The sequence below is a fragment of the Crocuta crocuta genome, unplaced genomic scaffold (genome assembly GCF_008692635.1).
Source record: "Crocuta crocuta isolate KB4526 unplaced genomic scaffold, BGI_CrCroc_1.0 scaffold424, whole genome shotgun sequence".
NCBI classification, from domain to species: Eukaryota; Metazoa; Chordata; class Mammalia; order Carnivora; family Hyaenidae; genus Crocuta; species Crocuta crocuta.
The window spans coordinates 348175-372552 of record NW_027530977.1 but is presented as its reverse complement, the minus strand read 5'-3'; the positions used below and the strand labels follow the sequence as shown (position 1 = coordinate 372552).

The following is a 24378-nucleotide window of genomic DNA, read 5'->3' as shown; positions in this document are numbered from 1 at the left end:
CTTTACAACCATCATGTCATCTGTTAACCTTTCTACAACATGGCATGCAACATTACCTGCAAAAAAGAACAAGTCCTTCAAGTAATTTTCTTTTGACTAATACTTTTCCCCTTTATTTCAGCAAATGTGTACTATTTTACTCTGTTTCAAATTTCACTTCCTTTTTCAGGCTCCTTATTCAGATTCTCTTGCTTGCCCAAGCAGGTGAAAATTGTTCAGTTAATTAGATCCTGCCATTTATTTATTTATTTATTTATTTATTTATTTATTTAAGAAAGATAGAGAAAGCAGGGTAGAGGTGCAGAAGGAGAGAGAATCTTAAGCAGGCTCCATGCTCAGTGCAGAGCCCAACACCGGGCTCCATTCCATGGCCCTGGGATCATGACATGAGCTGAAATCAAGAGTTGGACGCTCAACTAACTGAGCCACCCAGGTGCCCCCAAATCCTGCCTTTCTAAACCCATATTCCCAGACAGCTTACTGCAATGTTTCTCATAGGTTTGGTTGAATAGGTACATTTCTGGTAATCAATCAGTTTTATACAACGATTCCTTGGATTATTGTGTTTTGTTTTCATGATAATAATGTAAATTAATAAACTATATTTGGGATCATGGGGAAGATCAACTTTATTGTTAGTATTGGTGTTTATCATAGATTCTGAATGATTTTCAAAGCTTTAACAGTTTCCAGCTGCTGAGAACAAAGATAAATGTAATATGTTAATGATACGTTCCAGCCAGATGAAAACCAAATGACATCCCCATGCAATAATGTACATAAAAAGTTTTGAAGTCACTTGTATAAAGTGTTAGGGGGACTGAGTCATCACATGGCACAAAGTGCTACAGGCAGATGTTCTGTACACACTTGAACACACACATACATGGTTGTCTGTGTCCCATGTTATGTTCATGGAGATGCCTTATTTCAGTGAAAAGAAGCTACACATTCAACAAAGGTTAAATGATGCATAGATTTGTTTATATTTTAGTTGTAAATTTATTTTGTTTCTATATTTGAATAAAAGTTACAAACAAAAAACTGTACTCTTTGTTTTATTCTTGTGAATATTTAATAAACATTTTAATATATGTTGTGCCAGCAGCCCAGGACAATGTTTCACGTTCAAGGGCAGATGGTGGGAACAACCTGTAGAAATACCAGAGTCAGATCTTCCTCTTCGTAACTCCTGTCCTCAGTTCCTTGTAGCACCCATCATTACTTCCATGTCTTATTCTGGTCTTATTCTTTCTTTCCGATAGTGAATTTCTTTATAATGTCCACTAATTCACTTTTAAAAATTTCTTTCCAAGCTTATTTTCATTTCTTAATGAATACTTTCTTTTTAGCCAGAGAGATCTCATTTCTTTTTGTAATTCAATAGCATTCATATTTGTAGCACACAAGGTGGTATTTACTCCTCTTTGAATAATTTTGTGGTGCACATTTTTTCGCCTTTAACCATATTACAAGTTTCATAAGAACAAAGGCCTATCTCTTAATTATTCTGAATAGTCCATAATGAGTAGGACGCTCAGAATATAGTGAAAGGAGAACACATTAATTCATTCAGAGTATGCAAGAATGCAAGGCAATGGGTATCCCCATAAAGATATATCCAGACGTTATTCACTTCTGGATTTATTCCAGAAGTAAATCCAATAATGATTTTGTCAGGAAGGAAGTGAAGATGATTTGAGGAGGAGTTAGTAACTATGAAAGGGCTGTGCTTCACAGATATATATAGGAAAAGCACTTCTAGGACACTCTCTTCACCCGAAAAGAATCTGCACACCATCCTCAATGAATACGATCCTTTGTTTTCTCCTTACTCTATCTCCTGTGAGAATGCACATATGAAAACTTGAAAGTCATCTAGCTTAGCTTCTGGTCTACACCGAGCAGTTTATGAAAGTGTTTTAAAATAAAACAAAAAGCAGAAATGAAAATAAATACAAACCCTTGGCCACTGGATTAGGAGTGCTTGTTTATTTTTTCAAGCAGGTATTTCTTTCAAAATCAGAAGCCCAATTTGAGAAACACTGCACTGTGGGTATATAAACCCACACCGGTTAAAGATATGGAGGTGTGATAGTTACAATGGGAACGGAAGCTGTCCTACATCATTTATTTGCACAATGGAGACAGTGCCTGTCTTAGAACGTAGGTCTCTCCTCTTGCTTACAGTGAGTTAGAAATTCAGAAATAAAAGATGTTCCAACTCTGAAATCTGGATGGTTGTACACTATATGTATGTTAAATCACCTTGAAAGTTAAATGTATCTTCCGTAGCCTATGGATACCTAAAAATAAAAAAAGAAACTACATAGAAATTTGTATTTGACATCCTTCCATGATTTAATCTTTCCACTTGAGCCCACATGTGCACCTTCGACAGCAAATCTTGATTACACAATTGTTTTCATCAGCTGTGCTTTCTCTATGTCTGAAGACCTGACTTCCTTGGTCAAGAAGATGATACATAATACATCACTTTATCCAATATTCCTATAGGCAATCTACAAAAATATAGCATTTCTTACTCAAAGTGGTTTTAATATTCTGAGTTATAAAGATTGATTCAGTATGTTTTGCAATGTCAAATAAAAAAAAGTAATTGAACAAAGAACCCTGCACATCTGGTAGCTGGTCAGGAAGAAGGAGTGATTTCCATGTGTATCAACCATATGGTTCCACACTTTTCATCGGTAAAGGACAGACATAGGCCTCAAATTGCTTTTTTTTCTGAATATATTTTACAATGAAATTCGTTTTAGTCAAGAAATAAAGGCCAACAATACATATAATCGTTTGTTTATCTGGCCTACCTTCAATACCTTCAATACAAACAAAAAAAAATTGGTTGACTTACAAAAAATACATCATACATAACAGCATAAAAATTTAAAAAAATATTTTGTAAAAACACGTTTTACATCTGCTTTATGATAGAGGGGATTACCCAATAGAAACAGGGTGAATTACTTGATGGCACATTTAGGGAAATCTATCACACTATATAAAGAAAGTTCAGATTAAAGATCCAAATGCAGAAAACTTCTTTAAGTTTACTTATTTATTTATTTTAAGAGAGGAAGAGAGAGAGAGAGAGAAAGGGAGAGAGGGAGGGAGAGAGAGAGAGAACACATACATGTATGTATAGGATGGGCAGAGAAAGAGGAGGATAGAGTGTCCCAGTCAGGCTCCGTGCTATCAGCCCAGAGCTCGATCCAGGGCTCAAGCCAATGAACCAGGAAATCATGACCTGAGCCAGAATCAAGAATCAGACACTTAACCACCCACGTGTCCTAATTAAATCCTATTTCTAATACAAAAAGATGCTGAGAAGTCATAAATATGAACCCAAACCATACTGTGAAAAAATGTTATATTGAAAAACATCAACTATCTCAAAAAGAAAATTTGGAACATTTATATTCAAGAACTAATTAATATACAGAAGATGCAAAGGACTCGTTAGAGTAAAAAAAAATAAAGAGAAAAATAGGAAAGATACATATATAAATAGGCAAATCAGAGAAAAAGAAACCCAAATATTTAATAAATATGCAAGTTGATGTTCAATCTTACTAGTGATGTTAGAAATACAAATTTAAATAAGACAGCACCTTATCCCAATAAGACAGGCACAAATTAGAAAATATCAAAAACTGGTGAGAGTGTGGGAAGATGAGAATCCACATAGACTGCTTGAACACTATAGATGATGCCAAAATTCCAGAAAGCAAGCTGATGAAACTGTAGAATTGAAGGCTGTCAGAAGGTAAGAATGCAGAGATTTGCACTCACATCTGCAGGGGGTTATTTGAAGAGATGATCCTTAAAGATGTCATTATGGGAATTAATTGATCCACTCTAAGGGACATCAATCAATTAAGAGCAATGAATGCATGCTATGGGATATTAAGTTACAGTCAGAAACAATGAAATAAAGACACACACAGCAACAGGGATAAACTATAAAAACACAGTGTTGAGTTATAAAGAGAAACAGGGTAAGATCTCTAACTCAATAGTTTTATTTTTATAGCTCATGAATACTCAAAATGCTATATTCTTGTTCAATATAGTACAAATGATGTAGTATTGGACTTACTCCAATCATTACAATGCATGCATATGGTGAAGCAAAGATGAAAGTGGAGAAGGGTGGTCCAGGAAAAATGAAGTCAAACAAGAAAGGAGATCTGTGTGAACCCAATAAGACAAAGTGCTATGAACTAAGTAATATGACTGTAGTGATTATCTTGGTTTGGCAACCGATAAACTAAGTCTATAAGATCTGTTCAAGCTATGGTATATTATAATCTATGATTTCAGAAATAATGCTGAAAAATAAACAAAAGCAGTGTAAGGGTAATGTTTTATTAAAAATTTCCAAGGATAAGAATACTCAAGATTCAAAATGAAGGGAAAATAGGAGAGAATCAAAGAAAGATAATGTTTGAACACAAAAATGCATATCATAAGGCACTGGACAACTACTATATTTGGAGTACAAAGTCAACACTAAATTACCTAGAAACCAAGGGAAAGGAGAGAGTATGATAAATTCTAAGATCTGAACATCTCTAAAGCATATTTTTGAAGTTGTTCTTTATCATAGGGAATTATAGTCAATGATACTGTAATAGCCTTTATAGGGGCAGATCATAGCTATACTTGTAGCAAGCACAGCACAGTATATACAGAAGTTGAATCGCCATGCTGTACATAATAATGTGACATTGTGTGTTGACTATACTCAAATAAAGTTATTATAAAAAATAAAGTTACTCCTTGTGACAAGTATATCTGTCTCTGGCAGTGAGGGTTGAGAAAAAGATTTCTTCTTTGTTTTCATAAAAGGACACATAGGCATCCAAGCAACATCCCTACAGTAAATACAAACACAGATCAGTACGGGCTATTCTATGAGACTATCACAATGTGATACGTACAGATATACAGTTCCGTGCTGATATATCTTCATGCAGATACACAATTTTTATTATCTAGAAGACTGTATGAATTATGATTTTTACTGCAACCAAAGGAATTAAAAAGTGAAGAGAATTCATATGTTTGATATCTTTGAACATCTACCATGTGCTTGACACTGGGCTTGCTGCGTTACTATGTTACTTTGTTTAATCAGATGCCTCGAGTCAGAGTAATCTTAGTGGGATAAAACGTAGAACTGTATCTGATTCCATAGATCTGGGAATATATGTTTAATTTTCAAAGACATTAAGGATTCTCTTGGAAAATTAACCAAAGAGAGTTCTATCTCAACCACTAGATCGACTTCCATCCTTAAGACCACAAAGTTGCTCCATATTTTCCATTTACAGGAACCGTGTTATTATCAATGTGAAGGCAAACATGAAATTAACGGGCTCTACTGCTAATTATTCCAGAACTAAAATATGGAGCAAATGACATTATAAAAATATGCTTGTCAAGGCTGAAAATGTAAATCATGAATATCTACTTGTAAAGAATTGTTAGTTCAGAAAAGATGAGCAGAGATTTTTTTTAAAAGGCTGAAATGGAAACATCAAAACTGCTAAGCAGATGTTTCAAATGAGGCAAAGTTCATGCACTTTATGTTATGACAACAAGAAAAACAAATAATATTCATGTGGAACAAACCTCATGCTTTTAGTACATGTATATAAAGACAAAATTGTAAACTTATGGCTGTCATTGATCAGCTTCTTGTCATGGGTCACCATTGGGAAGGTCAAGAAAATATGGGTCATCTAGCAAACAAGATAGTAGAGTAAGGATGAACTTTCACATCATAATTCTCCTAGTTCTGATGACGTAATAAATGCGCAACATCAAGAGATGTAGCTTGTATTCTCCATTTTTCTTTGTTCTGTTTTTACAAGAGAAGCCGTCTCCACAATGCACTGAATCATCAATAAACTGATGTTTTCCTTAAAGTGGTAAAAGTTCTGCATGGATGCAGTGAACTCTAAGTTATCTGGAAGGCACTTCTGGTTGATAAGGTAACCATGCCTCTTAGATTTCTCAGCAGTAATTAGATGACTCTGATGAATTTATCCTACTCAGTAGGTGGTCTGAAAGCAGAGTTGAAAGTGACAACCTGTGGTGTCCAGTTAACAATCAGAATTGAGAGAATGGGGTGAACTGAAGTGTGGGGGTTTTGATGTCAACTTCCATTCTCTCTTGGGTTTTTTATAATAAACATGAACATGCACATTTGTGCATTATTTAAGCAGTCTGCACAATGCATAGCATCAGCTATTTTGAAGTGAGAGACTTTATTTTTAAGACACACACACACAAAATATTTTCCCTTAAATAAAGAATCCGCAATGGAAAGATCAATGACGATTAAGGGGAAAATGAAACTTCCGTGCTTACCAAAAAATAAACTGTGATGCTCACCTCAGAGACCAGTAACTCCTTTGTCTGCCTTATATCCCTTTGGAGAATATTTTATATGTTTTGGCATTATTTCTGCACTGGCAATTTACATCCGTTTGTTGAACTCCTTGTGGAGCTCCACCTTGTTTACAGTGTCTTTGGGATATACACTGGTTTTATCAGTAAAGGGCTAATGAATATAGTCCAAAAGAACACGCTCCAAGAAACAATTCATATTGTCTGGTTTTATTGAAAACTCATTCCAGTAACATTATAGTGCTCAGCACAAAGTGAAGGCTTAGTTATTCATGAAAATAGTTTTTTCTCCAACATACAGACATATTTTTCAGAATAATACTTATTTAATAAAGCTTCACTCTACCTTAAATCAGAGGCCAACAAACTTCCTGTGAAGAGTTACACAGTGAAGTTTTTGGGCTTTGTGGGTCATCTGGTCTCTCTTATAACTACTCAGCTTTGTGGTTATAGGATGAAAACATCCTATAGATTCTAGGTAAACACATGGGTGTGGCAGTTTTCAAATAAAATTTTATTTATAGAAGAGGTGGAGGGCCAGATTTGGCCTCCAGTCTGTAGTTTGCCAAACTTCTGCTTTAAATCATTGTCACGTTCAAAGACATATCCTATCTTCAGGTTAAAATTATATGCTCCAAACTTAACAACATTCATGGTGAGTATTGTATTACGGTAAAAAGTGATTTATTCATGTTATAGTAGCTTAAAGAAACTAAAGTTTTCTTTATCATGATTACTGAGAAGTACACATCCTGAACTAATAAACATTTAAACCTAAGCAATAAATACACGTGTAAATTTTCCCTCATTTACTTAGTTTTAAAATGTAGTGTCTGGGGCCCCTGGGTAGCTCAGTCGGTTAAGCGTCTGATTTCGGTTCAGGTCATGATCTCACAGTTCGTGGGTTTGAGTCCTGCTTTGGGCTCTGTGCTGACTATCAGCTCAGAGCCTGGAGCCTGTTTCAGATTCTGTATCTCCCTGTCTCTCTGACCCTCCCCTGCTCACACTGTCTCTCTCTCTCTCAAAAATAAATAAAACATTAAAAAAATTTTTAAGTGCAGTGTCTGTACATTTTGCAGAAGAGAAATACTTCAATTGTCCAACCAGTGTCTTAACAAGTATGAATTCCGGGATGTATTATTTCCAGTGCTTTAGTTATGTTTATAACAGTTTTGTCCTCTGCAATTACAAAAATACAATTTAGGGGCACCTGGGTGGCTCAGTCAGTTGGGGGTCCAAATTCAGCTCAGGTCATGATCTCACAATTCGTGGGTTCGAGCCCCATGTCAGGCCCTGTGCTAACAGCTCACAACCTGGAGCATGCTTCAGACTCTTTCTCTGTATCTCCCTCTCTCTCTGACCCTACCCTGCTCACGCTGTCTCTCTCTGTCTCTCAGACATAAATAAAACATTTAAAAAAATACAATTTATACATCCTTATACATATAAGGATGATTTGAACTGGTATTTCAAATTTAAATAATTATAGGAGTTTGGAACAGCTAAACTTGGCTTTTGGGGACGAATTTATCTTCCTTATCCACACACATAAAATCTTTTTTTTTGTCCCCCTTCAGAGAATGAGGGGGTTTTCTCTTCCTTGTTGAAACTCACTTCTTAACTTTAGCCTAAAATTACATTCTCTCACACAAGCTCTTTATCTTGCTTCATCAATTAGCTGCACATTTTCTTCTTTATGCCTTTTTCCCTTCAACCTATAAACATGACCAAGTCACATTTTTTTCTCAATTCAAAAAAACCCTAAAAGTTCTCTCACTCTTGTCTCCCTCTGTTGACCTCTCTTTCTCATTCAAACCTTTAGGTGAGATACACGACACTAGCTGTTTCTAATTCGCCACAGCCTCATTCATCACCTAACCCACTGCTAGATGTCTCCTAGCTTAACTGTTGCATTGAGCACATTCTCACTGGACACTAAGTACTTGCTTTCTGAACGTTTCAAAGACTAATGTTTATTTATCCTTCTCCATCTTCTCTTCTCTCAGATCTATTATTTCATACTCTCCTGGCTCCACTGTCAGTACTAAGTTAAGCCATATACTATCTACTTATCACTGTTTAGTCCCAGAAGGATTAACCAGTTTTGTACTTTGCATGAATGACTTAACCTCATGATGCATGTAGTACAACTAACTCCCTCAGAGAAATGTTGTAGGTTTTAAAAACGTTATTACACATAAAACACTTAGAATAGCACAGGACATATAGTAAACACTAAAAGAATGCTAACTATAATGCTTATTTGTTTTTCTGTTTTCACTTTATCTTACAGAATTTGTCTTCTAATTTTTTCTGAGATGTGGGTTTTCCCTTTGCTCCTAGGCTTGGTTCACAGCTGCTTCTTATTTAGTCATTCTCCAAGGTAAGCTATGACACTTGGATGCACCAGGATATTGTGACTAAGGGCATAGAACTGAAACCAGACTATCTGGTCTCAAACTCAAACTGATTTCATAGGCTGTGTGATACTGTGTAAGTAACTTCATCTCTTTGTGCTTTGGTTTCTTTATCTATTAATTGCGGACAACAATACCACGCACTTCATAAGACTGTTGCAGGGATTAAAAGTATTAATATACATAAAATTCATAGAACAGTGCTAGGCTTACAGTAAGCAATATTATTGAAGAATTGCTGCTATATTGTTCTTACTTTTATTACCTCCAGGAATTTAATTACTACCTCTTTGCTGACGTCTCCTATATATTTCTTGCCATTCAAAATCTTTCCTTTGAATTCTATATTCCTGAATGTACATACAACACAGAAAAGCTCTACCTAAAAGCTTTACAGGAGACCCCAGCTCAACATGGCCAAAAATGAACTCAACATCTTTCTCCTAAACCTTCTATTCCTCCTTGTGTTCTTTAAATCATTGTTACTGCACCATCAACTATTGAAACACCAAACAAAAAACATGTGAATCATTATGACTGCTTCTCTTGTATCTCAAAAATCAAATGCACAGCATGTTATCTCATAAAAATGAAAACCTTTATTCTTTCCTTCCTACTACTTCCCTTCCTACTACCATTGTTTAGTTCTGGTCAAAAATCTTCCACTTGACTACTGAAATACCTTTTTAAACAGTCTTCTTGACACCCACCTATCCTCAAAGCATACATACAAGATTCGAGACGCAATGTATGTCAAAGGTTGTCAAAGTATTCTCATTGGGTTTTAAGTAAAGTGAAATGTGTTCCTTGATTGTCTACTCATTTTTGTATCATTTCCAGCCGCAGATCTACACATACCACTTTGTTTCTCATCCCCATCACATATACTTATCCCGTTCTCTCTTGAAGTTAACTTTTACTCATCCATTAAGATCTAGCTCACATGTCACCTCTGCCTTGAATCTTTTCCTGATTGTCCATCATGCAACCTCCATACCCAGCCTGTTTGTTGACAGTTTTTCTTTTCTCATAGTTGCAACATAACTTTTACTATATTTATTTATATATAATATATTCAACAATATATTATAATTATCAGTTTACATTCTCATATTCATTGTAAGACTATAAGCTTCTGAATGGCTAAGGCTATGATTTATTCACTGCCTATTAAGGTATTCTCTGTGTATTTTTTATTTAAAATTGTTTTTTAATGTTTTATTTTTGATAGAGAGTGAGAGAGCAAGAGACAGACAGAGAGCAAGAGGGGGAGGGACAGAGAGCGAGGGAGACACAGAATCTGTGTGAACCGTCAGCATAGAGCCTGCCATGGGGCTCAAACCCACATTCTGACATCATGACCTGAGCTGAAGTCAGACACTCAACTGAATGATCCACCCAGGCACCCCTTCTCTGAGTATTTATTGAGCTCAAAACATTAATTGCAGGCACTTAGACAGAAAGGAGACCAGCAAGTTGAAAAAGTATTCATTTCACCTGAGAAGTTAAACAGCCTTCAGGATTCTGAATAATAACAGAGAGCACATGCAAATCACATTGCTCTTTTGTGTATGAGGCAGTCACATGTACATTAATTGACTTCGAGGTAGAGACACACTGAGAGTTATCGTTGCGTCACAGAATATGAAGATTTATGTCCCTAAGACCTCAATGATTACTAGCTTCTGCCTTTCTTCCCACCTCCACATACTATATTCTTAACATAATAACTAAAATGATCCTTTTAAAACCGACTTTTGATCACGTCATAGCTCCGCTGAAAAGGACCCAATGGCTATCTATTTAATTTAGAGCAAACACTATAGCCCTTAATAAGGGCCTAAAAGCCCTGCATGAGCGGACCCTTTACCTCACTTTTGAGCTCACAGTATAAAATTCTCCCTATTCCTCATTCCCCTCTGGCCACACTGCCCTTCAGTCTAGTGTTCCTTGAATATATCAGGTACACCCCATCTCAAGGGCCTTTACACCTACTGTTCCCACTGTCTAGAAAGTTCTTCTCCAACTCTGCCATATGGCCTACTACTTAAGTTCTTTCAAGTCCTTTTTCAAATGTCACTTAGTGACCTTCTTAGTAAGACTTTCTATGAACACCCTTTTAAAACTGCAACCTCTCCTGACAGGTAACCTCTCTTGTATTTTTCTTCTTATCATCATCTGATACATTAAATATGGTTCTTTTTTCATTGTATTTCTATTATTTTCATCATCTTCATCCTCCTCCTCTGTTCTTCAGAATACAGTTTCTATGGAAACAGGGCATATTGGGTGCTCTGTAGATAACATAACAAAATAATTACTGAAGCATTATTTGAGTCAAACACCTAAGAAAATGAGGCAGAATGCTCTGGGTTTTCTATCTACATAGGCCCAAATGATTGAAAACTCATATTTTGATGAGTTTGATGGTAGTTTTTTCTACCAGCAGGTGTAGAGTAGAAACCTTGAAGGGCAGTTGAGAACGGAAATACACTGATGCATATATTGTATAATAAGGATTCTTGGTATCAGTGCTTATAGTGAGAACTGTTCAAATTACTGGCAGTTTCTCATCATCTAAACATGAAGACTACTGTTTTTGCCCCCCCCCCCACAAAGCTACATCAGCATGTTCCACTGAACTCAGAAAATAATATATATATGTGTGTGTGGGGGGGGTGTATCAGGGTCATTTTTCAGATGATATCAAATTCTAGAATCTCTGCTCTATAAGGTTTTCCATTGCTCAATATCCCAGAGTATCTGAAACTGTATATACAGTTCCAATTTCAGAAGGTTGTGGGGTTTAGTAGAAAGAATATAGGCACTTGGATTTGAGATGATTTACTAGCAGTCAGTAACCAGGGAAAGTTATTAAACATTCAGTGTCTCAATTATGTCATATGTAAATCATGTTCAAATACAAGGGTATACTTTAGAAAATGCACATAGCAAGTTCCTTGGTACTTAGACAATGAATAAATGTGAATCATCTCAGCTGCGGAGTCAGGAATATCTAAGTTCAAACCTTGGGTCTGTCACAGAGTTTGTTTATGGCCCATACCTCTCTCACATTCCACATTTTTAAGATTGGGTCAATTCCTTCTAATGTGCATTTGTGAGATCTAAGAACAAATAGGTAAGGCACCTACTTCTACTGCAGTTTCTGTGTTCAGCAGATGCACACAGAACAGACTTACCTATAAGGTCTCTTCTAATGAGACTTTTCCCCCAGGATATTACAGTAACTGATGCACAGCATACCTAGGTCATCGAGTCTGGGAAAATACTTCCTTATGAAGTACCTACACAGCAGGCTTTCAATACACATTTATGGAATTCATAACATGTACAGTGACTGTGTTTCTTGGGTGGTATTTAAGAAAGCAGGAGACCATTAAATGCATCTGTGAGAGAACAGCAGTAAACCAGTTTGGAAACTAGATAGGTGAATTTCTAGATGCTTTCTAGAAATTCAGCTATGTAGCATTTCAAAAACTTGATTGGGCAAAAATTTTTATCTACCTGAATATGCAGTTTCCAGATAACTTGACAGGGCTGAGTATGGATTTGTAGACAGAAGTTCCAGACTCAAAAATTTGGTTCTATAAAAGGAACTATATGCGCACGCGCGCGCACGCACACACACACACACACACACACACACACACACATTTTACAATCAAATTCTTTTACAAAGGCTATGGTCTGACTGCAAATTAATGACTTCTGGCCTGTAGTGTCTGTGATGGACCTCCATGGCTACTGTCAGGTGTACCCTAAAAGCACTTCCATGTGAGGAAAGAAATGGAGTGGATGAACTTAAATATCTTATACAAATATCTTATACAATGGTCAAGATTTGATAATATAACTATCAAAAGTAACTGCAATCAATACATAAACGGTCATGAAAAAATTCTAAAATCTTCAAAAAAGATTCTAAAAGGGCTTCTAAAAAACCCTAAAAGGACAAAGTTATTCTGCTTTGTGTATTAAGCATACACATCCATCTTTCTATGAAGCTACCAATTTTGTGTTTTCTTCTGGATTGTGTATAAATCAATATATATTGCTATGCCTAGAGAAACTAAGTATTATATTATCATGACATCTAATGGAGAGTAAATTCAAAATTTCAAATATTAGTAAATATATCAGTAATGGAAATTTGAAAAACAGGGGCTAAAATTTGGGGAAAGGAGAAGCAGATTATATTAATAATATAAGAAAGAAGCTTATAATTGAACAATGATGAATGCAGCATGTCAAAATGATTTGGAAAGGATTTCCAAATGAGGCAGATTATGGTGAGTTCCAAATTAGAAACAGAATGTACTGAGGGAAGAAAACCACTGACGAAAGAATTACTTGTCTGTCTTCTGAAGCCATTCAACTAGAGGAGCTATAGAATATTTCCAGGTCCTCTCCTGCCAAGTGAGTTATGACGGAGTTTAAAACTCAATTTTATATCAGATTTGTGGGGGAAAATACTTTACTACCAAATCAATAATGTATTTTAGCGCAATAGGCTCTAACATTTTTGGACACATGTTTATTCTTATGACGTCATGAAAATTTAGGAGAGTTTTCCTGTCCCTGGTTGCCTTTGTTGAGTGCCTTCCTCTCTAATAACTATCCCAGGAACCTGGGATTTATACATTTAATCATCTTCCAGGATGTATTATATGATTTTGGACCAAAAACATGTCGTATTTTTAGTTTCACAACAGGCTAGAAAAACAGGCATTAAAAAGTCAATGTGCTCTACATTTGGAATCTATAGTTGATGATTTCATTTATTTACTTTCTATCTGCTATGCACCTACTAACTTTTCCCTGGGTCTGAAGACAGGCATCTATCATTTCTTTCCCTTATTCAACTTGAAACCTTTTCACTGTGGAACATTTTGCTACAATTCACCGATATCTATTTCCTTTTAATTAACCAAATTCCATTCTATTTTCATAACTCAACTTTTGTGAAAATTGAGTTCAAAGCCCACATTAGCATCAACAATGCTTTATCTGCCTTCACTAATTGCTTCATGCCCTTGACTGTGCCAATATACAACCTAATCCCTAGACTTGCATATAAAGATTACCCAGTAACTGCCTCTACACTATTCCTTATGTGTAATTTAAATGCTAGGGTGCCTGGGTGGCTCAGTTGGTTGGGCATCCAACTCTTGATTTTGGCTCAAGTCATGATNGTGGCTCAGTCAGTTAAGCGTCTGACTATTGATTTCAGCTCAGGTCCTGATCGCACAGTTTGTGAGATTAAGCCCCATATCAGGCTCTGTGCTGACAGTGCAGGGCCTGCTTGGGATTCTCTCTCTCTCTCTCTCTGCTCCTCCCCCACTCATGAGCATGAATGTTCTCTCTCTTTCTCTCTCTCTCAAAATCAATTTCAAAAAAAAATCCAGATTTTAAATGCTTCCTCTTCTTCCATCTACAAAAGCAGCCTAACTGATTCCTCTCTCATTTAGATCATAATAGAAATATAATCTCTGTTAGTAAATCTACTTAAAAGGACAAAGAGATGCCTTTCTTTTATTTCCAGTGGGCAATAATGGAATCCCTATGTCGATTTTTCATATATGATTCAACTGCTGTATCAAACAGATGTTGCTGGTGTTGTTTTAATTCTATTATCCATATGTCTAAGATATACATGTTAACAGTGTTGGAATTTGCTATTTTTCTAGAACATTACCTTGGGTGATAGAATTTAAGACTATCATTCTGACATGATACTAAAATCATGAAACTATGAGTACCTCCTGAATACAAATACAATTTTCAGAACCCAAATTTATTACATATATGTACATATATATACACATACACATATATATAATTTATTTACATGTGTATGCACTTTATATTTGATATGTGTACATATGTACATATTTACATGTCTATATACATATAAAAATTAAATATACACAAGTTTTTATAGCATTTATAAATTATATCTACATAGGAATAAATGTGTATATTTCAAAATTTTTATGTGTATATAAATCACACATAATAAATAAATCCACTCTTTAAATAACATATGCAGAGCACAATAGACTTATTCATTTTTAAATACCAAATAAATCATCATCTATTTACTAATCACACACTATATGCCAGACAGCATGGTGTGCATGTGCAGCTATGAATTACCTCCTCTTTTCTTGTGTCACGTCCTTTCTGCACAAACCAGATAACTTTTGCTTGCAAAGATCGAGGGGTACATTCCAGCAAAGTACTGTTGTTTTCTATGCCATACGCCAGTCGCTCTTCAGTCTTATCCAAAGCATCTCCTACAACATAAGTGTAAATTAACCATGAGACTTCAATTTTACCAGCAATATGTTTAAAAGACTATTTAGACCTCTGCAGAAAAGTAAATATCTTTCGTTACTTACTGCTAATTACTATGCAAGTCAATTAAAGAAGTTATTTAGAGACAGTGATATACCGAAATCTAGGCTTTAAAAAGGTACCGCAGGCTATGAAGAGGACCAGAAGGAAGTTAGCTGGGAGCGTGGGTCCAAAGGGCAGGACAGTCAGTAAGAAGGTCCAGCAGTGTTAAATGCATGGAGAATCAGTGACAATATCCACTGATAAAGCAGGCAAGAGGGAGTGAGCACCAAACATTCATGTCAAACAAAGGATAAATAAAATTCATGGTTACAAACAAAAACAGAAAGCAGAAACCGACGTGATACGGCATTACATAAACACAAGCGTGAGTGAGATCTTGTCAAGGGATTGCACTTTATTCAGATACTGGGTTCCTGTAGTAAGAAAAGGGTACAAAACTGAACTACAGACATGATCCACAGCTTCTTGATATTTATCCTGGCCCAGAGAGGCTCTCACTGGACTTGAACTCAAATTTGCATATGGGCAAGTGCACTGAACTGCAGCAGGGAATAAAAGCAAGTGGATGTATTCACTAGTGTATTAACCAGTAATCAAATTCAGTAACTAGAACCTGGGATTTTTTTCCCCTTATGTATGAGTCCTTCTCACTTTCAAGACTGACCCCTAAATTTTCCTAGATTAGGAGCCTACCTTCCTCTAGCTAATGTTCTTAGAGGCTTAGATCCTGCACCAAACCCTCAGTCAGCCTCGGGTCTAGCAAACTGATGCTGTGCATTCTCTGGACTGTGCATTAGCACTGCTGGTCTCCTAGTTATGATGATTCACCTTCCTGTTACCTCCTGGTTGAAGCTGGTGACACCAATCCCAGCCTGTTCCAACCACCCACAAGGTGTGAAGAGTCAAGGGCATAGTTTTCTGTGTTGTTTGACTTCCTTCCATTTGCTGGAACTGACATTTCCTCTCATCCTTTACCCATCAGACCAACTACTACCTTTCCTCAGAAACTCACATCTGCACCTGAGCTCTAGGCTTCCCTACTCTAGTAGAAGAGTTAAAGCTTTTCATTTGTTCTAGCCCAAAGTTTAGTGGTGACTTGATATAAGTTGGCTCACTCTTGAAAAGATTATCATAGGTTACGTAACATGGTGAAGATATCTCCCAGCGTTGAGATGGAGACAGAAGTCCTACAAATCACTGTGGCACCTTTTCTAAGATTCTCCTGTTGTGAGGCCCAACAGCAAGGCTTCGTAGTGGTATATGGAACTTATTTTCCTGATTAAAAATTATATGTTCACATATAATTAAAAAATTTTGTTTTAAAATTCCACTATGTGGAAGAAAAAAGAATACTTGCAGTAACATTGTTCTAGTATATATCAATCACAGAAAAAGTAAGGACCCTTTTAAAGAGTGTGCAGTTTATCTTCACTGTATAGCCTGAATAACCCAGAGCAATTGATTTTCTATGGATTACCGACAAACTGCTGTCCAAAGCACTGCTGAGCTGCATTGCCATGCCGGACATCTTGTCTGCGGAACCGCCTGGAAGAAAGTAAATGCACTGAGGAGATGTTCAGATTTCAATTTTCCAGACTTTAAAATGTAGCCAACCGCATGAAAGAGTCAAGTAGTATTCTGCTACTGAAAAAAATTGATCAGTCATGCAAAACAAGGGTAAAATTCAAGTTGCATAGTTTCCCGTATTTCCATTGAATATTATTCAATGGATAAGATCTACATGCAACGTTTTTTAAGTGTCCATGTTACTTTGAATTTTGGATCTTGAAACAATAATTTATTTAAGTTTGCTTATCTTTACAGAATGGGGAGCAGTGGGGTGGGGAGAGGCAAAGAGAGAGAGGGAAAGAGAGAATCCCAGACGGGCTCCACTGCTCTCAGTGCAGAACCCGACGCAGGGCTCGAACTCATGACCTCTGAGATCAGGACCTGAGCTGGAATCAAGAGTCAGATGCTTAACTGACTGAGCCACCCAGGAACCCCCTCAAACAATAATTACAGAAGGCTCTCTTTACATTTTGTTAAAAATGTAGTGCGACAAGAATTCTTCAGTTTCAAATAGGAGTTTGGGATGGTAGGGGAGGTGTGCAAAAGGGAAATATGATTTGAGGCAGACCATCTATTTGAATGAAAAATCATAAAACTCCTTCAAATAATAGAAATGCATACAAAAAAAGGAAAGGGTATTTAAATCCAAATATTTTGTTCTATATGCATCATAATCACATAGCAAAAATACAGTTGCTAATAAAAAAGAGATACAGTAAACATATATTCAATTTACTCTTTTATTCAGATATTATGGGTAGAAATTATCTGCCTCTATTGAATTTGATTGTGTGTTATACATATTTAATAGGCTGTCTTGCAAAACTGCCTATTAGATTTAGGATCACTTCTCATGTTATTGTCATAGTTTATATATTGCTTAGATATGTAATCGAGAAATAAAAACATCCTTTAGCCATGGGAAAACACTTTATAATATAGATCTTGTTTTAAATTTGCAGGTATCTTTCTGAAGTACTAAATAATTTAAATTATTATTAGTACTGAAATTCTAACCTCAAGATTCTTAGCATATTAATTCAGATTAGAGATAAAAATAGAAGTATTACATAAAGGCAGAAAATACCACTTGCTTTTCTAAATCATGGCATTTCTTCAAGATTGAGGGAAAAACAGAAGGCAAAGCAGAAGTTTCACCCCAGAGGGAGATGGAGAGGCTTCCAAAGTGACAATGAGATTCTTTAACCATATGCAATGATAAAATTTGGAAAAGGGAACCAGATTCAAATCCCAGTGCCATCACTCATGTGCTGTTTGATCTTATACGTATCTTGTCTGTTTCTTGGTTCTTTCTGCCCTCCTTTGTAAAATGAAGTTTGTTCGAATGACATCGAAATTCTAGTCCAGGCTCAATTTTTTTTTCTTCATTCTAGGCTCTCCTCATTGCTCCAAATAATGATAATGGAACATCATTTCAAGAGATGGAGTGCTTTCTCACATACAAGTTGAGATCTCAGTTAACAACTCAATACTTTAAAAACTTTGGTTTAGGGGCACCCGAGTAGCTCAGTTGGTTAAGCGTCTGACTTTTGATTTCGGCTCAAGTCATGATCTCACAGTCTGTGGGATCTAGGTTCCAGCCCTACTGGGCTCTGCGCTGACAATGGGGAGCCTGCTTGGGATGGTCTCTCCCAGCTCCTTCTGCTCCTCTCCCAGGAGCACGTGCATGTGCATGCGCGCGCGCGCTCTCTCTCACACACACACACAAATAAATAAACATTTAAAAAACAAAACAGAAAAACAAAGGTTTATTTCCTTATGATGAATATTTCCAATTTTTTGAATTATGACCTGTGTGCAAAAGCATGGTGCTTTGAAAGAGAGACTGCAGATTAGAAGAGTTTATCTAAAAACGTGGGATTTTATAAAGATTAAAACTGCTGTATGAATCATTCTATTGAATTAAATTGAAAAAAGAACTTGACAAAGAAGGAGCTAAAATGGAAAGTTTTATGCTCCTTTATGATTTTAACTAGCATGTACATAGCTATGTATAACTGATAGCAGATCTGGATACGAAATATTCCACTGCTGTCGATCCCTCGCTTCATTAAGTATTGCTTTGGTCCTGGGAATCTAAAGTCTACTGAGCATTAATGAATAATGGAGCAGGGGTAAATCCATGAAACAGGAAATAGTTTCTACTTTGCAGAAATGTTGTATCAGGATTATGACACAAGTGATATGAGAATAGGGGAGACAGATCAGATAATTCTAGATAAGAGATGTGAATAATAAGTATGCAAAAGTTTTGTTTAAAATCACTGAAAACATAAATTTAAAAAGAAAGCTATCAGATCCCCCAACAAGGTTTCAGTTCATTTTATGCAATCTTAATGCAACTGCCCTTTATTCCAGTGTTTAAAAAAGACTATAAATGCTTAGGACTTTTAGTAACGTTAATCAAAGTCGCCTTTTATTCTCAATATTGTATATTTTTCTTGTATCTCTTGCCACTTAGAAACTTTTTTAAGAGAACACCGGAAATAGACAAAATACAAGAGCAAGGGGAAGTAAAAGACTTAGGTCTATAAATTAGAGTGTATTTTGGAAGACTATTTTAAACAAGCGGTTTGGATTGTGAATTAATGTTTTTTCTCTGTTGACTCATTTTCACTCTGTGAACAGAAAAGTATTTATTTTAGTGACCAGTTTTCAATTTCTGCTGCTCGTCAGGTCTGAAGCAAAAACGACCTGCTATAAAAGCAAACTATTTTCCCTTCATGTGCTGGAGCCTATCCAAAAATTCTCCTCCAGGGGTGGGTGATGGTTCAAAAACATCTGACACATGGAAAGATCTCCATTACATGTCACTGAACTGAACTAATTCATTTATGAGCACAGCTCCTGACTCAAAGATGGTGCCCCTTCCTAAGACTTTGCCCCTTCGTTTAGCTTTTACTAAATAACTTTTTGGCCACCGTTTGTAAATATATTATCAAGCTTGTGGACATCTACTCTAAAAAGATGTACCATGTGTCAAGAAGTATTTAGTTTTGGAAACTGCTCAGTTAGAATTCATCACCCATACTGCACCCTTAATACAGTAACAAAATACAATACTTGTTATTCATAAGTACTGGATGCAAGGCTTGCAAACATCGTTATTGTTGCTAATAATTTTAATTTTATTCTTTTTTGGTGAAATGACCTTTCCACCCTTCAGACCAGCTACTTTACTCCTAACCTAGGGAACTACATGTTTTTTCCTGACCATTCTGTACCTTTTGTACAAATTCTCTTTAACTAGAATCTTCTTATATTTCTACCTACAAGCCTGAGCTGGAAGGTTATTTTGAACATTAAAAAATGTGTAATGTATATTGCACTTAGTTCAGTATGTTATACATAGTAAGTGCCCAGTAGTGACCTGCTACCATCCTTATTTCCAATTCCATTCTCCGCTTTAGGTTCTGATCTTGTAGCCAAGGAGTACTGACTGCTTCTTCATTCTCCTTGCACACAGTACAGTAGTTGGCACCATGGGTAAATAAATCATTGAACAATAGTTTTACACAGTAACATGGCTCTATTCTTTAAGAAGTGTTTTTATTTTTTTATTTTTTTTAAAAATTTTTTAATGTTTTTTATTTATTTCTAGGAGAGAGAAAGACAGCGTGAGCAGGGGAGGGTCAGAGAGAGAGGGAGTCACAGACTGAAACAGGCTCCAGGCTCTGAGCTGGCAGTCAGCACAGAGCCCGACGCGGGGCTCGAACCCACGAACCGCGAGATCATGACCCAAGCGAAAGTCGGACGCTTAACCGACTGAGCCACCCAGGCGCCCCAAGAAGTATTTTTAAATATCAATAAGCATTTGTACAAACTCCATTAACTTGCTCAATTCTTTAAGATGGGTGGTAAGTTTAGTTTACAAATGTCCTCCCAAAGTATCTTTTCACTGTTTATTATATACTTTCATTAAGTATTCACTGGAGTGAATGTTAATGTAGTTAACATCGAGTTAAGAAAACTTCTTAATTAGTGACTATGTTTATTATAAATGAGATTCTACTACATATATGTGAACTTATAAAAGTAACAACTATATTAAGGTGGGTTAGATTTTTTAAAAGTTTGAAGTACCCCAGAGTGGAAGAGTAAAAATAACTAAATTAATAAAAATTGTTTTTCAGTAAGGAAATCATATGTAGTTCTATGTTTTGCTCTATATTGTCTTCTGTTACTTTACTAGGAGAAAAAAATAACTGCTTCTTCTATATGACATAAAAGTATCTTCCTTTATGTTTTTCCCCAAAGAATGAACAATCTCACATGGCTCAAGTGAGTGAGCAAAGATCTCCAACCTTCAAAATACTTTCTGGACTTCAAGATTTCCTGTTCAAAGAATACTGGGATTTACCTTCTCTTATAAGTTGCAGTGACCTCCCTGAATTATAGACATTAGAATTTGGAAGTCTCTAAGTGCTTTTCATTTGTGTTGAATTAAATCACACGTTTCATTAATTATACAGGTCATGCATTTACCTAGGAGTTAAAATATTCACTTTCAAAATGAAATAAATGAAGACCAGCTGGTCGAGAAGACATGGGGCAAATACAGGATGTATTTTAGAATTTATTTATTTATTTTTCTTTTAAGTCTTTGAATCCCTCACGTGTGGTGGCTTACCATTTCCACATTTTAAGTTTATCCAAACTGGTTTCATGTCTTGCAGGAAAGTTGTCAGGAGGAGGAAGAGTTGATTCAAACATGGGTAAAGAAAAAAACGACCCAGCAGCATGCCCTACTCCAATCTCTACACAATAATTGACAGGAGTTATTTTCAGGGAAAATTCAACTTTCAAAGCTTATATTATGAACAAAATATTACTATGATGGTTTTTTAAAACAAAAATAACATGGGTGTGCAGAAAGAAAAATATTTTCAAAAGTGTTATGGGTTTTCTAAACAAGGGAAGTATCCCATTGAGGGCTCTCTCACCTTTTTGCATGGGTGCCTGTTGGGTAATACCGGGAACAGGATATGCCATCCCAGGCACAGTAAGGGTCTCGAGCCAGGCAGCAGTCAGCACAAGCACTTCCGTACATGTCACACTGATGGAATCTGACTTGGGCCACAGCAGAAGCAGATCCAATATACAGCTGTTGCTAGAGACATCAAAGAACAGAGAGACCACTAGCAGAAATGGACAGAACTCTCACTGATCTTCGCCTCTGTGAATATTCCTTTAAATTATTGCAGTTACTCAGGGTGGATAATGGAACACTGATAATTTAATTTCTCTAAGATTTGAAATAATTTTAGACCTGAAGTCCCGAGCAACAAAACTGCACAAGTGGGCTTGACAAAATCTCATGAAGCTGACTATTCTTTTGCTATCTAAATAGAAAGACTCATCAGTTAATGCTGTAGGTCTTTTTAAAGACCTATGGGGTGAATGCTGACAGAAACTGAGGACTGATGGATGTGGGGGTGGGCATGGAGGAGGACACTTGTGGGGATGAGCACTGAGTGTTATGTGGAAACTAATTTGACAATAAACTATTTGTAAAAAAATAATAATAATAATAAAAATTAAAAAAAAAATAAAGACCTATGGGAATGTCCAAGAACAGACTGGATACGTGAATGCTCTTTTGCTATTGTCACCGTCATTGTTGCTTTTCATCTTTGTAAAATTGTTCTTAAAATTTTTTTTAATTTATTTTTGAGACAGAGAGACAAAGTATAAGTGTGGGAGGGGCAGAGAAAGAGGGAGACAGAATCCGAACCACGTTCCAGGCTCTGAGCTGTCAGCAGAGAGCCTGATGCAGGGCGGCTGAAACTCATGAACTATGAGATCATGACCTGAGCTGAAGTCAGGCGCTCAAATGGCTGAGCCACCCAGCTGCCCCTGTTGTTTCATTTTTTAAACTGAGATGTAATTAACTAATAACATTACATTGGTTTCAGTGCGTAGTGATCCAATATTTGCGTATTGTGAAATACTGAATTATGATCAACAGAATAAGTCTAGTTAACACTCCTCAACACTCATAGGTTAATGAAAACTTTTACAGTATGCTCTCTTAGCAACTTTCAAATCTGTATTAGGGTATTATTAACTACAATCACCATGCCATATATTACATCCCGGGTTTTCCATTATAACTGGAAGTTTGTACCTTATGATCACCTCCACCCATTTTGCCCACTTCCCATGCCTTGCCTCTGGCAGCCACCAAACTGTTCTCTGTATTTTATGAATTCGTTTTCTGTTGTTGTTGTTGTGTTTAAGTCCACGTATCAGTGAATTTATAGTTTATATGGTTCCCGCCTTTCTCTGACTTATTACACTTAGCATAATGCTCTCAAGGTCCATTCATGTTGTCACAAATGGAGGATTTCCTTCTTTTTTATGGATGAATAATATTCCACATATATACAACATTTTCTCTATCCATTCATCCATTGATGACACTTAGATTGTTTCCTCATTTTGGCCATTGTAAATAATGTTGCAAAAACATGGGTGCAGAGAGCTTCCAGAGGGAGTACATTGTTTCCTTTGGATAAATATCCAGAAATGACACTGCTTAATCATATAGTAGTTCTATTTTTAATAAATTGAGGAAACTCTGCACTGTTTTCCATATTGGCTGTAGCAATTTACATTCCCACCAACACTGCACATTAACACTAAACACCTAAAAGAGTGATGCAGCTATATACAGAGAGAATAGCATGGAATAAACTGTAAGATCTGTTGTGAAGTAACAAGTGATAGAATAATTAATGTTGCATGTCCCTGTTTGTCTAAACATAAATTGTTATTTATAAATAAATGTGAGGTCATATATGCATCAACTATTTCTGGAGAAAGCTGTACCAGTAACTGGTTCTAAAGTGGAGAGGAATTTGTGTTTCACTGCACACTCTTTTGTGTTGCTATCATCACTGTTATTTTTCCAAAAATGTTAATTAAAAAAAATTACAGAATAACATCCTATCATGATTATGGAGGTAAATCTACTCTCATCTACATTCCTCTAATAATAGAAAATAAAGAAACCTATTACATGTAAACCGCTATATATTCTATTACCAGAATACAACTGTAACCTGTTTATACCTACTTCTACTCTTTATTCTTACCCTTTACTCACATATAGAACACAAACACACGCACATAACTTACTCTCTTTGAAGAAATCTCCATGGAAATAATAGGAACTGGATCCTGCAAAAAATTTTTTTAAAGATTGTTTTTAAAGAAATATAGGAATATACCCTAATATGGTTGTAATCGTATGAACTCGTATTAGGTATGTGAGTGGTTCTAGGCTAGTCTATAAGCTTTCATTTTAGCAAATCAATAAGAAAACATAATTACATTAAAATAAAGCTTTCTTTTATTTTTATTTATTTATTTATTTATTTATTTATTAATGTTTTATTTATTTTTCAGAGAGAGACAAAGTGTGAGTGGGGGAAGACACAAAGTACGAGAGAGGGGGAGACACAAAACCCAAAGTAGGCTCCAGGCTCTGCGCTGTCAGCACAGAGCCTGACACGAGGCTTGAACTCACGAACTGTAAGATCGTGATCCA

At 36.0% G+C, this 24378-nt stretch overlaps 1 protein-coding gene across 2 annotated transcripts in view; it reads right to left on the bottom strand.

Annotated features, from left to right (window-relative positions):
* SEMA3E (semaphorin 3E) overlaps positions 1-24378 on the bottom strand; it is a 241258-nt gene that overhangs the window by 4266 nt on the left and 212614 nt on the right. For both annotated transcript variants that reach the window (XM_077770161.1, XM_077770162.1), the window contains 4 exons: positions 23967-24008; positions 21770-21936; positions 16714-16781; positions 15033-15172 (listed from right to left, as the gene is read on the bottom strand). In XM_077770161.1, coding sequence (XP_077626287.1) covers positions 15033-15172; positions 16714-16781; positions 21770-21936; positions 23967-24008 — 417 coding nt within the window. The remainder of the gene's footprint in view (positions 1-15032; positions 15173-16713; positions 16782-21769; positions 21937-23966; positions 24009-24378) is intronic.